The sequence below is a fragment of the Ambystoma mexicanum genome, chromosome 6p (genome assembly GCF_040938575.1).
Source record: "Ambystoma mexicanum isolate Mex_15411 chromosome 6p, UKY_AmexF1_1, whole genome shotgun sequence".
Taxonomy (NCBI): Eukaryota; Metazoa; Chordata; class Amphibia; order Caudata; family Ambystomatidae; genus Ambystoma; species Ambystoma mexicanum.
The window spans coordinates 1,050,255,321-1,050,270,324 of NC_090935.1; the positions used below are offsets into that span (position 1 = coordinate 1,050,255,321).

Below are 15,004 nucleotides of genomic sequence, written 5' to 3' on the forward strand. Positions count from 1 at the left end.
CGTCGAGGTCGGTAAAGGTGGCAGCATTCTGCCGGCCAATTGTGCATCTTACGTGCTTCTCCCTGTCTTCCTTCGTAGTACCACCATTAAGGGGATAATCTGGAGATTTGGCATTAACAATTCTCCAAAACCCATGACTATCTTTCTGTATGGTTATTAATAGAAGTGTGTTCCATTGCTGGATTATGTTGGTTCTGCGATAATCTGCGATTCCAGATCTATGCGACGCCTTGGAGCATTTAATGGCATTACTGCATTCAGAGCGGTCATGAATATGGTTGCAGGCCCAACAGATTCTTGCCTCCGTATACGTTTGACATCTCTACTTTTCCAATGAAAGTCGTGTCTGTGATTGCTATTTGTGTGAGAGTTAAAACAGATCGAAGATTCGACTGAGACTGGCAGAATTTGTTTATTAATATGGGCAATAATCAGATTGTAAACCTCAAGGAGAGACTCTCAGGGATTCCTAAATGTGGTCAATATCAGCACAAGCACTATCTGCATCAATCAAATCAAAATTGCCATAAGTAACGTCCACAAAAGCACTGTTAGCATACGACATATAAGTACTATCTCACAATGGGGCAGTACCTTTTCAGGATGTCTGGTGACTCTGGCCAGCTGAAGGGCTGGCTGCAAATCTGGTTGGAGGGGGCCTTGGCGCCCTGGTCCCTCCTGTTCTTTTGCAGGGTGCCCTGTCCACCGCATGGGACCATCCACAATCAGTGCTCAGTCCGTGCTCTGTGGATTGTCCCCCTGCATGTCTGAGGGGGGGTCTACCTGCATTCTTTGTCGCACCCACAACATTTAGAAGTCTTCTGGGTGGCCCACATAGGCTGCGGGCCCCATCCCTGATCACAGCTGTACCCGCAGCATATTCAAAATCTTTGGGGCAGCCCCGTTGGCATGTAGGCTGCTCCACATCACATCTGTGTCCCGCACCACCATTACTGCTTCAGGCGGCATCCCCTGCGCCATGTGGATGCCGCCGTGCTCCAACAGCCACATTGAAATCAGGCAGTGTCACCTTATCAACGGAGACACCGCCAACGTTCGCCGCTGAGTGCCTACAGCCTCATGGGCTTCTTGGCCCGCCCCCTCTGCAATGCATCATGGAGACGCAGGGAATGAGCCACTGGCCTTCACCCGGTCTGCCCTGTGAGCCAGCCTGGATCTTTCTTTGCCGTTCAGAAATACATACACATATGTGGCCCGTCAGGACATATTAAAAAAGGCCTGCCTCAATGTCCACTAGGCGTGCTGACTGAGGGTATGGCCGGGCAGCCTGATTCGGGCCTTCTCTCTCATGCGGCCTGGACTGGTCTGGTAGTCTTCGACCTGTGCAGTCCCCTGTATGCTGCCCTCAACCTTTATGATGCTTGGGCTAAGCCGACACAGCCCTGGGAGGCCAAGCTGCCCCTGGCAAGGAGATTGGCCCCCTGGCTCACTCTTCGGCAGGAGGGACTCCCTCACGTGCTGCCTAGTGATCCACAATCTATGGGCCCTGCGGGGGGGGAGGGGGCTGCTCGACGCAGCAGCCCTGTGACGATTCACAGGATCTTGTCACTTCTCCCTAGAGGAGAGCCCATTCCTATGAGGCTGGTGAGGTGTGACCACTACCCAGTAGTCCTCCTATTGTTAGTAAAAAGCAGGAGGATCTCATAGAGAGAGACTGACCTCGTGGAGATAAGGACTCCAGTCCTGTGAAGGTTCCCTCCCCTCTATATCCATGTTCCCAGAAGACATGGCCCTATCGACTCCTCATCCCCAGCAAAATAAAGTAAAGAGAGAGGAAACACTAACTGCGCAGGAAGAGCATCAAGGTAAGTTGGCATCTGTCCTGCAGGGCCTGGGAAATTCCAAGCATGCGCCCGAAGTGTCGAGAGACAGCCGGTCTTGGAATAAGAAGCGGAAAAGAACCATGTCAGCCGGAGTAACCTGACTCGCTGCAGAAGCAAGAAGAATCCTGCGGTGGCGTGGCCTCTCCAAGGTGTACCATGTGGTCCATAGAACACAGACCGCCACAGCAACGGCTCAGTGAAGCTGCACAGACCAAAGAGGAGGAAATCAGGAATACGTACTGAATGTGTGTGGAGCCAACAGCGACCTGAGTCCCCAGGAAGAACCAGTAGCGCTCCCCAGTGAAGATGCAGGTAACGTGAGTTGCAGGAAAGCCGGGTGGGGTGCAGGGAGCCCAAAGAGTCGAGTATTCCTCAGGAGTGAACACCTTAGTCACAGTGGGTAACCCAACACATGTGAAAGATACCAAAAGGACCAAGAAATGTCAGGGAGTAATCTCCTGAATAGTCCAGGTATAAAAAGTCCTGACAAAGTGCCAGCAATAAGAAGTGTGGCTAAAGACTTAACTTGGTGGTTCTTAAATCCTTGGGAGCAAGTAAAGAGACTTCTAAAGACTTGTACAAAGATCTATCAAGGAACAGTCTCCAAAACTCTTTCATATGGACCAGGAGAAGGGAGGCATTCTCCTGGTGCCTTGGATAGTAGGTTAACTGAATCCTTTTTGGTTTATTTCATAGTGGTAGGGATAGAGTAGTTGGTTTGGACAGAGGACGGTACATGGGTTTTTGACTGACATCCTGACCAGCACCCAAGTTATTCTGTGTTGAGGTAGGGAAAACTCCTCTAAAGATTGGGAGATGCAGGTTCTGTATTTGAATAAATGTATATAGCGTAAAATGATGCCACCTCGTCAGCCTCCTTACTCCATCACGTCACAACCCTCACCCTCCCTCCCCCCCGGGGTTATTTTCAGTTTCTTCTCCCCCTCTTGTCTCTACTGCCTCACTCTTTCTACTCTGTCATTTTTTTTTTTTACATCCCCCCCTGGATTCCTTCATGATGGACTGGATGGACTATTCCACTCTGGAAACTTATACACGTACATAAAAAGAAACGCACATTGCATTTAATAATGTCTTTTATTTACATTGGTGTCTGTGTCTTTATCTCTAGGGTCCCTTAGGGGACCAGCATGTAGCCCTTACTAGCCAAGCCCCTTGGGCCACAGGCTACATCCGCACCAACTACTGGATGTTGGCCTATGCTTACATGTGATTCTAAGCAGTTACAAGTCACAGAAAGACAACGTTTTCTATACAACATTTCAAATAAGATTTAGAAACGTCATATATTTTACATGCTTTTTAAGTGGGATATTTGTGAAATAGTCAAATCCTTCAGATTCCTGATCCCAATATGCACTGCTTTGCCTCAAGTCACTGTCATACTCCCAGTACCACCCTAATGTAACTAATGCCCCCAGTTATGCCCCTTGGCACTCTGTGCCCCCAAAACTGTCTGAGGGTCCCCATCCAACCCCAGCCCCAGTATTGTAGAGAAGCACCTCCACGCTGACAGCACAAAAAATAAAACCCTCATTGGAAAAAGGCCCAGCACACCTCTTGCGAGGACTAAAAGGTTTATTCTCAAAGAAACATAAGTACCCCGCAGCAAAGCACTCTGCTGCCATGGAGCACTCTGACCAAATGAGCAAGGGTTTTTAAAGGTAAAAAGCGTCACAACTAACATACATGACATAGGTCACAAATCCAAGTTGCAGGTTGGTGCAACCTTATACATAGGCAGCCTGCTCCATATGGGATGCCAGGTCATTGGTCCCAGCTTCTCCTGCCCGTCTTCTTCCCCGTGGGGCTCTTCATTCTACATCATGAAGCGCGAAGCTCCTAATTGGCAATTACTAGCACAATTCAGTGCATCGTCTGTCTGTAGCCTAATGTGCACCTGGCACTGCAGACATGGGTGCACAGGCTACTCTCGAGGTCATGATAAACCCCTGCTCGATCCCAGACGTGTCAGCACTGGTCCAGTTCTTCTCAACCTGGGCTTAAATGTCTTACTTTCCAGGATATTCTGCTATGCTCTTCCTGATCAATTGGCGAGCTAACAGTTTTATGGTCAGTGGTCTGGCGTTGGCTGTTACCCTGCGATGCTAGAGTCTTGGGACAGGGGTATCTGGGCACTATAACTTAGGGTTTGGACTGTTGAAGGTCGGAGGCTCGTACCCTCCTTCTCATGGGATAACTTTTCATAGGGAGCTCTGGGCCCCCTCATGGCATTGCAGGGGGCATTCTTTCTGGATGCTTTTCTTTTCCACTACTGCCTATGCTGCAGCCCGACCCTGCATGCACATTGCCGATCTCTGATCTGGGCCTGGTCCTACTGCTCTAGCTGCACTGTGGCACTAGGCCTCGATTTAAAAATCGCAGCTGGTTTCTAAGAAGCGTTTCCCTCCCAGCGCAATCTTTATCTAAACAGATAATATACCCTTAAAACCTTCCCAAATACCTACAAAACACTCGTAGGTCTCTGTCTCATCTGGAACCGTTTGGGGGCCTAGGACGATCGTCCCCGCTTCCCAACATTTTCATGGCCCACCTTCACTCTTACAAACGTGCACATGGTTGTTTTGAGCTCCCTTTCTCTCCCTGCTCCTTGCGCTGGTGCCTCATGAAGAAACGTTAATAGCCCACTTGCGATTCACCCATGGGAGAGGCAATGGTTGTATCCGAGATTCCGAGAGACTTGTGCACAGTTTTGTGCATGTCGAGACTCTGAATCCGAGTAACTCACCAGTGTGATCACCTATAGACCAGAGTTTACAAGCATCAGCCTGTGATGCAAGGGTGGCAGTCCTACATGCCCACGTGTCGTCAGCACCATGTCACCCATGTGGGAAGGCGGGGGAGATGTACAGAGTCTGGGTACATATAAGCACTGAGTGATACTGCTCAGACTGTAGCATGATTATCATCGCAGACTGCCTCAGATGAGGAACTCCATGATCCACTCTCCTTCTGTACCCCTCCATAATGGAAGGCGGGGGATGGACCTATCCCCCATTATGGACAGGCCGCTGATGGGTCTGGGACAGCAGTTGTGGGATGGGAGTGGTGAATCAAGAATGGGCATTCCTCAGTCAGTCACTCAGACAGACCAGCTGCCAGTATCCATGCATGCCCAACGTGAGCTTTGAGTGCAAGGAATAGCTCTGAAGCAGATGCTGGGAAGAGGCTTGCTCCATAGCAACTTGTAGCTGTATCAGATCTTCATATCTTCGGCAATCTTAAGCTGTACAATAATAATATAACTTTGACAGTAATATCAATGTTTGTGAAACTTTATACTATACCATGGTGATCACAACTTAATTCGTTTCAAAAATGAAACGCGCGTCTGAATTTTTCCTTTATAGGTTCTAAGAGTATTGGATGCCCCTTGTCCAAGCAGAGGAGTTTCTTTTTGGAGTCCAAGACCTTTTCATTAACTCGTTGTCCTTTTTTAAAGTGAACACAAGTATATCAAGAAAACGTTTACAAATGCTGAAACTGCCTTTCCTGCTTTAGCTAATATTGCTATATCTCTTGTGTGACTGGCATTGGGTGCGCTGCACATTATGGAACCAAACGCAGTACTGTTATTTTCGGCTAACTGCCATAAGAAAACTACTATACTGAGCTCAAATCTTTGTTGTGCCCTCTGGAAAAACTGTTGGTGAAGCAGCTTAAAAATAGTTTTCCAAAATGAGTTGTGTTACTTTAAACTTGGTGAACTTACATACTGTCCTTTTTACTTTTTCTGTTCTTGCTTTTTGTTCTCAGAAATTCATCTGAAACATTTTCAGGAGTCCACAGTCTTCAACTACTCAACGTTATTGCTCAGCGAAGAAACCAATATTTTATACATAGGCGCACGAGAAGCCATCTTTGCTGTAAATTCTTTAGATGTGTCCGAAAAGCAGAATGAGGTGTGTTGTCCTCAATTTACCTTTCGCTTTCACAACCTCTTATTGTTTGTTTGTTTTTTAATCTGCAACTTTTGGACTTTTAGAAATTATTTTTGAGCATTTTTGTGCACTGGTTGTTTCTGTTTAGCGGTTATTGATGACACTCCTTTCATGGTAAAAAGGCAGCTAGAAAAGAAATCCTGTTGCATGGCCTTGCAGCTGAGCGTACTCCGGCTCTGCATATACATTGCATGCTACGTTATTTGGTCTCCCTCTTTCACTCTGGCAAGTATGAAGGTAACAATAAGTGAATAAATAAGATTGTGGTTTCATTTATGACTGTTAAACTGGTCCTACAACTAAGATGAACTGGTAACTCCATGTCACATGGGTATGCTTTTCTAGTCTTTGGCGTCGTCTCCTGCACCTTCTATCACGCATTTATAAAGGGAAAGCTGAGGGCTTGAAAAGTAGTGTCATTTAGTCTTCGTAATGATCTGTTGCCAATATTTCATGTCAGTTTCAGCTCTTATGGTACATGTATCACTCTTGTCTAACATACTTGGCACTATGTTTTGCTCTGTGGGATTGGAAAATGTTATCCTAAACAGTGTGCAAAACAGAAAAGTGATGGCTTGAATCTTTTGAACGAATATTTGCTACTAGAAACTGCTCTGGGCAACACTCAAAACTCCCGTTTTTAGCCTATCATGTAATAATATAAGGGTAGAGACTGCATGCAAACCAGGCTTTGTCCTGCCCCAAAAGAGGCAGCCCATGCCGAACCGCAGTGTCGGCTCCCTTCTGCAAAAGACCACGCTCATCCCCAGATCTGTGTGAGCCTCTTCAAGGCAACGTCAGTAAGGTGTAGCACAATTTTCAGGACACAGCAGGCTCGGGAACCATGTCTATGCATAGCAGTTTCAATCTGGGTGACTATTGGGAAACAGAAAAGTGGTGGCTGGAAGGTTTTGATTGAAACTCCACCACTGGCATGTGCGGAAGGAAGAGCGTCTGTCTTGGAGTGCTTTCATGCACATGTTGTTCAAATAAATAGGTTAAGATTGATGCAATTTAAACTTTTCATAGCACACAAAAAGGTTTGATGCCACCTGTTTTGAACAGGTTTATCAGGATCGCGAAACCTCGGTTCACTCACTTTTAGCAATGTCTGCCACCTCCCGCCAAAAGCTAACTCAGAGAATTGGACACCTCGCATGTTGAAAGCATTACAGCTTTGTCAAAAATGCCCAAGCTTCTGATTCTAGGAACAAGATGAGCAATATATGCTGATTGAGTGCTTCACTACAGAACCATTGACCAGCTCTGCACAGCTCTGCACAAATGATTTGCTAAAGTGTGTATTTTTCCTACCATTGCAGTTGTTACAAACAGCGTTTATTTTACTTTATATGCATAGATCATGACATTAACACTTTGGTTGAATGTGCATGTGCACCCTAGCAACCTTAGGATTTGTATATATGCGTCCTGATTTGGTGGATACACGGATCCCACCCTCTCTTCCACAAGTCCCATAGAGGCGTGCCCAAAATGTTTTTCCTTTGGCCATGCCTCCCTGGTTCGATTGAGGAAGAAGGTTGCAGCAGGTGAATCTTGACTTCAAAGGGTTAATAGAGTCCACATAGTTGACAAAAATCCATAACATCCCATTATGTTGACTGTTCAAATATTGGCTTTGTTTGTTCTGTAGACTATTTCCCATGTCTCCGTTTTACACCCTCAGCCATGCAATCCAGGGATGTATCGCAGTTAGGGTAACTTGATAGCCAGCAGTCCTGAGAGTCTAAACTACAGTAGTGGGGATATCAGCCCGTACTAAGTTGGTGGAAGACTGCTTTGTGAATGGAGAAGGACCGTGTGTGATGTGCATCAACGTTTGTTGGTCATTTCAAAGCTGTTCTTTCCAGAGTTAACTGTGGACGCATTTCATAGACACAACATATGTAGTAGCTGAACAGTTGTGTTGTTGCTTTTATTGCAGGTGAAGTGGGCTGTTAGCGAAGACACCAAAAAAGAATGTTCCAGAAAAGGAAAGTCCATACAGGTAAGGTGTTTTAAATGTTTTCGCCATAGCAGCAAGCACAGGGGAGCATAAAAACTGCTTGACTTTGTATTCGGAAAATGAACAGGGCTTAATGGACGAACCAGAAATCTGTATCGGTGTTTGGCGGTCGATCATGCATCCCTTGTTACTTTCCTCCTTTTTCCCTATGTGTTTGGCTCCTCATTTACTCCCAGGTTTTCTTTTCTTGTTTGTACATGCCAGTAAACCTCCATTACCCATTTGATTTACTTTGACCTGGTGGTCTGCTTAATGTGCTGCTAGGCCCATTTTCTGCCCGCAGGCTAGGCCAACTGTTATTTCACCTTTGCATCGGTCACTCTTCCCTGCACTGTCCTTCAGCATGTATGGGTTCATTGAGGAAGTGCTGAAGTGGTTGTATTGGCTCAGACACAGTTGGGGCATCCTCTTTAGTGGGACCTGACCCTCACACCCCTTCGCAAGAGCATCCGCGGTAGTATGCCTCTAGCCTGTACATTTCTTACTAGGGGGGGGGGGACCAAAACTCCTCAGTCAAGCCTTATAGTCACTGTATTACCATTTACAACACGTGTTGTGCTTGCAGAAAATAAATGCCTTATCAAATCACCAAATTCACTACTTTTTAAACTAAAATGTCAGCAGAAGGGAAATGTGTGTAATTGTAATGTGAGAACAAATCTGTTTTTAAATATTTTAAATCGGCTGCCAATGTGCGAACCAGCCATGGTTGCTGTCTAAGACCGAGGTGGTAGAAACCATAGAGAGTCTGTGCCTTACATGGTTCTTGTGGACAATTCAAGGTAGTTCTTCTTTCTTTATAGTAAGCCAATCATGTTTAGGCAATCTTTGTAGATTCTTAAGGGAAGATGAAATGTTTCCTGTCACCCTCCTCTTCCATCTGATGTAGAGCCTTATGATGGGAGATACTGTGGAGACCCACATGAAACCTGTATTTCAAAAATGTAATTGCAGGTGTTGGGGAGACATTAGTATCCAGAAAGGGGCCATTGCGACGGATCCCTTGGATAAATTGAGATTTCTGTTTTGCTCCAAATGCGGCCTAAGCAGTTTGACTGAATCGCTTGATACACTACATATTACAATGCATATGCTCCACAAGAAACGCAACAGCAAAATCGACTATTGTAACAGTACACGTTCTCTATAAAACTTCAGTCTAAACTTGTCCCCAAGAGGTTTGTTTCAGTGAAAATGCAGCATAAATAAAATAGCAGAATTTTAAATTGAGGGGGCGCTATTTAGCACCTGCTTGTAGCATAGAAGTGCCTGGTTTGCTTGACACCAACAGCCACGATCTTTTGCTGATGCTGAACAAACATACGTTTGTGACATTAATAGAAATAATTTGGGAAATTTAATGTGTTGTCTGTGCCACAAAATACAAGGTCAACTTCACGTGACTGCTGTTGAGTCATAGAAACTGGTGTTATACCCTTACCTGTAAATATGCTTGCAATTTGTATAGTTTCTAGATAACCTGTGCATCTTATTTTTGAGTTATTTAAGCAGAGATCTGCTGTATTTTTAACCAAACAGGTTTCTGTCGCATGTATATTTCTTATTTCTGGTAGAAACATGGAATATATCAGACATAGATACAGTGGCAGATTTAAGGCAAAGGGCCCTGTGGGCAAAACTGACAGAGGGCCCCAAGTGGACGGGTCATGAAGGCAGAGCCTATAGTGGGAGAAGTTGCGCAATGATGAACTTTAGGGATAAATGGTTAATTTTTTAAAGTTCAGTTTAAAAAAAAAAGTTTTGTGTTTTGGGGTTTGACTGTAGCTAGACACAGCTGGGCCTCCTCACCAGGTTTTGCTGTCAACGGTGGTAATGTTGCAAGATCAAGCCTGAAGCTAATGTTGTAGATGAAAGAGTTCAGGGCAATGGGAGAGGACATTACAGGAGGTGATATCACAGGATAATCCCTACAGCACGCAGAACCATGCTGTGCATGTCACCGCTGGTATCCTTACCCCACACACTTGAAATATTACTAATGTAATTAAAGGAGTGCGCCCAAACTATAGAGTTGTTTCATACAGAAGTGAAACACTTATTACCTTTTAATATCGAAACGTACCCAGTTACATCCGCGGCATTCATGGATGGTACATGAAGACCCCATTCAGAAGCCATGGCTAATGGCTTGTAACGCCGGAAACAGTGTTGATAAGCGAAATATGGCGTCATTGCGTTGCACGTAAGTGTTGAGTGAAAGGTCAGAGATAAACTCCCATATGATAATGAGGGTAAAGCTATTCATTTAAGAAATGTGTGAAATAGTTAATAGTTGGACAATGATCAGTGTGTTCTATGAAACGTGTGTAGGGTTCTATGCAAATTGCCATCCACATCTGATGGCATCTCTAGCTTTAGGCATATTCAGGGAGACCACCAGCACGTTCTCAGCAAACACACTGCCTGGAAGTCATAGAAACAGGGTGTCATGTGAGGAGCACATACTAGAAAGGAACGACCAGGGCTGTACATTTAATATCATTAGCACAAATAAATCCTTGTTTAAAGTACATAAAGAGAAGCACAGAAGTTTTAGAAACATTAGACTAACATTCAACAGAAAATAACTTTTTTGTAACATCTCTCTGATGCAGCCTGCAGGCATGGGCTGCCCGTGAGCGTCACTGAGCAGTGAGAGCACACAGATCACTACCACACGGGAAGAACACATGGCCCACACTACGCCTGCTATAGAGAGAGGGAGGGGCCTTAATGCCGTCTCCAGATCATGCCACTTCTACCTCTACATATTTAAGCAGATCTTTCCTTAGCTTTTTTACACTCACAGAATCTCAGCTATCTTGGCCACCATCCTATCCCTTCTAGACTATGCCAATTGCCTCTATCTAGGCGCCCCTGCCTTTCAACTCTGAAAGCTCCAACAGATTCAAAACTCTGCAGCGAGGCTCCTCCTTGAAATCTCTGCCAAAGAACACATCCCCCCTGCTATCAAGGTGCTCCACTGGCTGCCTATCAGTCGCCGGTTCTCTTTTAAAGCCATGTGCATTACCCTTCGTGCCCTACACAAGAAAGGCCCTGAATTCCTCCAAAATAAATGTACACGCTACTGCCCCAGCCGAATCTGAAGATCAGGTTCTGCACACCTGGTGGACCCCCTTTAAATTTCTACAGATTACAACGCTCCTCCTTCTCGCCCTAGCACACACCCTCTGGAACTCCCTTCCTGTCACACTCCGTCTCATATTAAACCACCTTAAAATCTGTCACCCTCCCACCACCCTGCCCCCAGCGACCTGAAACCCTGCCGCCTCCCTTCACACACACACTGGTCTGCAGCTGTTAAAGCCCCCGTGCCACTGCTTCTCCATTATTTAGTTACTTCGCTTCACTCCTTTATCTTAAATCTGGGCCCTGCTCCCGCTCTCTCACTCCATCTCTCCCCGGTGCCACTACTGCATCCCTCTTTCAGAATAGCCAGGGTATGGCGCACAGAGGAGTCTTAGCTGCGTCCAGCATCCCACACTTGGAAGAACTGCAAAAGTGGGCTAGGATCTAAGGATGGACAATGTGTTGCACTTGGACGATCTCCTGAAGGCGGGCAAGGTGTTGCACCTGGATGGTTTTGGAAGTGGACTGTGTTGCATTTGGATTGTTCAGGGGTGGGCAATGTATTACCCTTTAATGCATTTTGAGGGTGGGTCTTGTATCTGGACTTGAACTGTTTGATGGGGGGGTAATGAAGTGCAGTTGGATAAACTTGAGAGTGGGCAGTGTATCTTAATTAGATGAACACTTAGGGTGGGTAATAATGCACATAGATTTATTCTTGAGGGCTGGACATGTGTTGCACCTGGATGGATTTGGGGAGGGACTATGTGCTGCATTTGGACAGTTTAGGGGTGAGCAATGTTTTACTCTTCAATGAGGATGGGCTTTATCCCTGCACCTAAACTGTCTGATGCGGGTAATGTAGTGCAGTTGGATGAACTTGAGAGTGGGCAGTGTATCTTAGATGAATACTGATGGTGGGCAATATACTGCACTTATATTGATGCAGAGAGTGGGCAGTGTTTTCCAATTAGATTGAGTCTCTGCTGATAGCCCTTGTATAGCACTTGGAAGGGTTGTGCAGTTGAGTAGGGGTTTGCACTTAGTCAAACCCATGAGTGAGACTAAGTTATGGTTTCAAGGCAATGGTAGAATGTGTTGCACTTCATGCCACCTTGATGGTCTAGTCAGGGTTCGTGAATATTGCCACTTAAGGATAGGGAGGGTGCATTCTGCATGCATCCAGCTAATTTATCAACCCAGCGGTTTTAGAATTTGCAGAATGTACCAATTCTAGGCTTTCAATTAATCAGATATTTAAATTAATTGGATATTTGTAAAGCGCACGGTCACCTAAGGCATGATGGCGCTGTCTAGATGGAAAGCAAAACACTTTAAGCAAACAGGAGGGTTTTTAGGCTGTGTTTGAAAAGCCCGAAGTTTTGGATACGACGGATCACTGGATGTAGAGCATTCCAGAGTTTCAGGCCAGCAACGGAAAAAGCTCTGCCTATAACCCGTTCATGACGATAGCCCAGTACCTTCAGTAACACTGAATCCACTGATTGAAGCATGCGCCCTGGCCAGTATCACGGAATCTTGTCCTGAATGACTAGGCAGCCCTTCTTATTCATTGCCCGATGAATAATGCATAAGGCCTTAAACTGTAATATCGAGACATAACTGAAGGGAATGCATTTAACCAGGCGAACAGTTGTGTTATGCAGAACCTACAAACAATGTATTAAAGAAGCCGGTTGAGAAAGAAGGGTGCCGTTGCAGTAGTCTGCCATTGAGGCAGGCCACTACCACTTGAGCGTGAAGTTCCTCAGGAATAAAAGGAAGAACCTTCCCAAGTTTCTGTAGCCTTAAACCCATGTTACAAGTGGTGTTAATCTGGGTTTCCATAGCCAATGTGGATGAGATGTTAATACCCAGGTTCTTCACTTTTTGTTGCTGGAACAGGGAGAGGGCCCAGCGACAGTGGGCAAAAATCACAGGCACAGCTTTCCAAAGTGGCGACGTGGCCAATGGTCAGAACTTTGGTATTCTCGCTGTTATGTTTCAACCAGTTGGACCCCATCCAGCCCCTGATCGATTCAAGACAGGATCTCAGTTGGACAGCGGTATCTTCCTGGTCAAGATCCATTCTAAACAGGATTTGAGTATCATCTGCATTGGAAAAGTACTGGAACCCAAAGGAGCGAATGAGAGCTGCCAGGGGTTGGATGTGCACATTGAAGAGCAGAGGGGAAAGGGCAGAGCCCTGCACGTAATAGCTGGAGGAGAAGAACTAGAAGAGGCGAGGGAGACCAATTTCGTGCGAGATGTCAATTAGCTGTGAACCCATTCCAGAACGGGCCCAGCCATGCCAGCGCACTGTAATCTGGATAAAAGAAGCGGATGGTCAATTGTATCGAAGGTGGCCGACGGGTCCAATAGAACAAGACCTGCCGTGCTGCCTTAGTCCTTAATCATTGTCAGGTCATCAAGTTCAGAAACTAAACTTGATTCTGTCCCCATCAGTCGGCGAAAGCCCATTTGACAGGGATCTAAAATACCATGACCCTTCCGAAAAGATCTCAGTTGAGGAGTAACGACTACCTCCATAACTGTCATCAGAAAGCAAAGTAAGGAGATAGGCCAGGAGTTTGAGAAAACCAACACATCTAGGAAAGGCTTTTTTAGTAGTGGAATCATTAGAGCCTTTTTTAAAACAGATGGGATCTGTCCAAAGACGAGTGAGGCGTTAATAGCTTCTGCTGTTATGTCACTAATGCTTGTAGGAGCAGATTTACGAAATTGCAAAGTAATGTCATCAAGAGGTGACACGGATTTCAGAAGTGCTACAATCAGAATAATCTCTGAGCAATTTGAAGGCTCAAAGGAAGAAAATGGCTGAAGATCAGTTCGGGCCCCCCCAGGAAGTTTAGCAATGCTAGCCCCAATAGTCTCAATTTTTTTTTTTTATAAAGAATGAGACCGATTGTCACACAGAATCTTCGACCCTGGGCCTATGGAGACTCTTCCAGGATTTGAAAGTACCTTGGCCGTTTTGAAGTTTATTTGTTATATTCACAGTCGACTGAATAGAGACAGTGAAATAGGCAAGATTGGCTGCTTTAAGTGTTTTGTGGTACAAAGCAAGCTGCTTCTTGAACTCCTCTTTTAGAATTGAGTCATAGCAGGTCCTCCATTTATGTCCTGCTTGGCGAACTACCAGGCGAAGTGAACGTAATTAAGTGGACACCCACAGGGCAGAGGGATGCACAGGCTTTTTGGTCCATTGAAAATGTGCTGGGTGGTTGGTTGCCACAGTGCATGCTGTGACAAGCTTAGAAATAGTGGATGGTTCTGGGAGAGGTCCATCTGCCAGTACATGATAATTAGAAATGGTCTCGGTGGCCAAGTTGATTGGCTCAACTGACCTCCAGTTTCTCTGACACATTTTTGTATGTAAACTAGCCTGACCTGAGGGTCCCAGAGAACTAGGCTCAATGGGAACCGCATGATGATCTGGCCAGGTCATGGTATGGCAAGGGGAAAAAGTGCAACATTTGTGCAGGAGCAAGAATAAGATCCAAATAATGCCCTTTCACCTGGGTAGGACCCACCATCAATTGTTGCAATAACCGGCTATCCATGACAGTTAAATAAGAAGTGACAGTAGAATTAGAGGCATCATCTGTCCAGAGGTTAAAATTCCCTACAGCACATAGATTTTTGTAGCGTAGGACCAATTCTGAAATAACATTGACATTTTTTTTTCAAATGTAGGAAGAATAAAGGAAGGGGAGCAATAAACAAGAAAATTAAATACAAATGAGGGATTGATTATAATTCTTACCAACGTAACCTCGATCACATAAGACATGGGTCAATTAAATATAACAAAGTGAAGGACATGAAACATTATTATTAGAATGGACCTATGTCCATCTAATTGATACGTTGAAAAACATTGTGACATTAACTCTGTGCCTTTGGGCCGATCTATTAATGCGCATTTGGAGACATCCCTATGACATTTAAAGCATAAGTGGTCATAAAATTTGACAGAATGTTAGGTTTGCCTCTTATGTGGAAGTTGGATTTGCAGAAAACTGTTTACTAGCTCCTCA

The 15,004-nt window shown here is 45.3% G+C and overlaps 1 protein-coding gene across 7 annotated transcripts in view; it reads left to right on the plus strand.

The window, feature by feature from the left end:
• The window catches only part of SEMA4D (semaphorin 4D), a 974,222-nt gene that overhangs the window by 562,805 nt on the left and 396,413 nt on the right, over positions 1-15,004 (plus strand). For all 7 annotated transcript variants that reach the window (XR_011280337.1, XM_069625652.1, XM_069625653.1 and 4 more), the window contains 2 exons: positions 5,643-5,788; positions 7,773-7,835. Coding sequence is in view for 6 of the 7 variants with exons in the window: in XM_069625652.1 (XP_069481753.1) it covers positions 5,643-5,788; positions 7,773-7,835 (209 nt within the window). In the remaining variant the exon portion in view is untranslated. The remainder of the gene's footprint in view (positions 1-5,642; positions 5,789-7,772; positions 7,836-15,004) is intronic.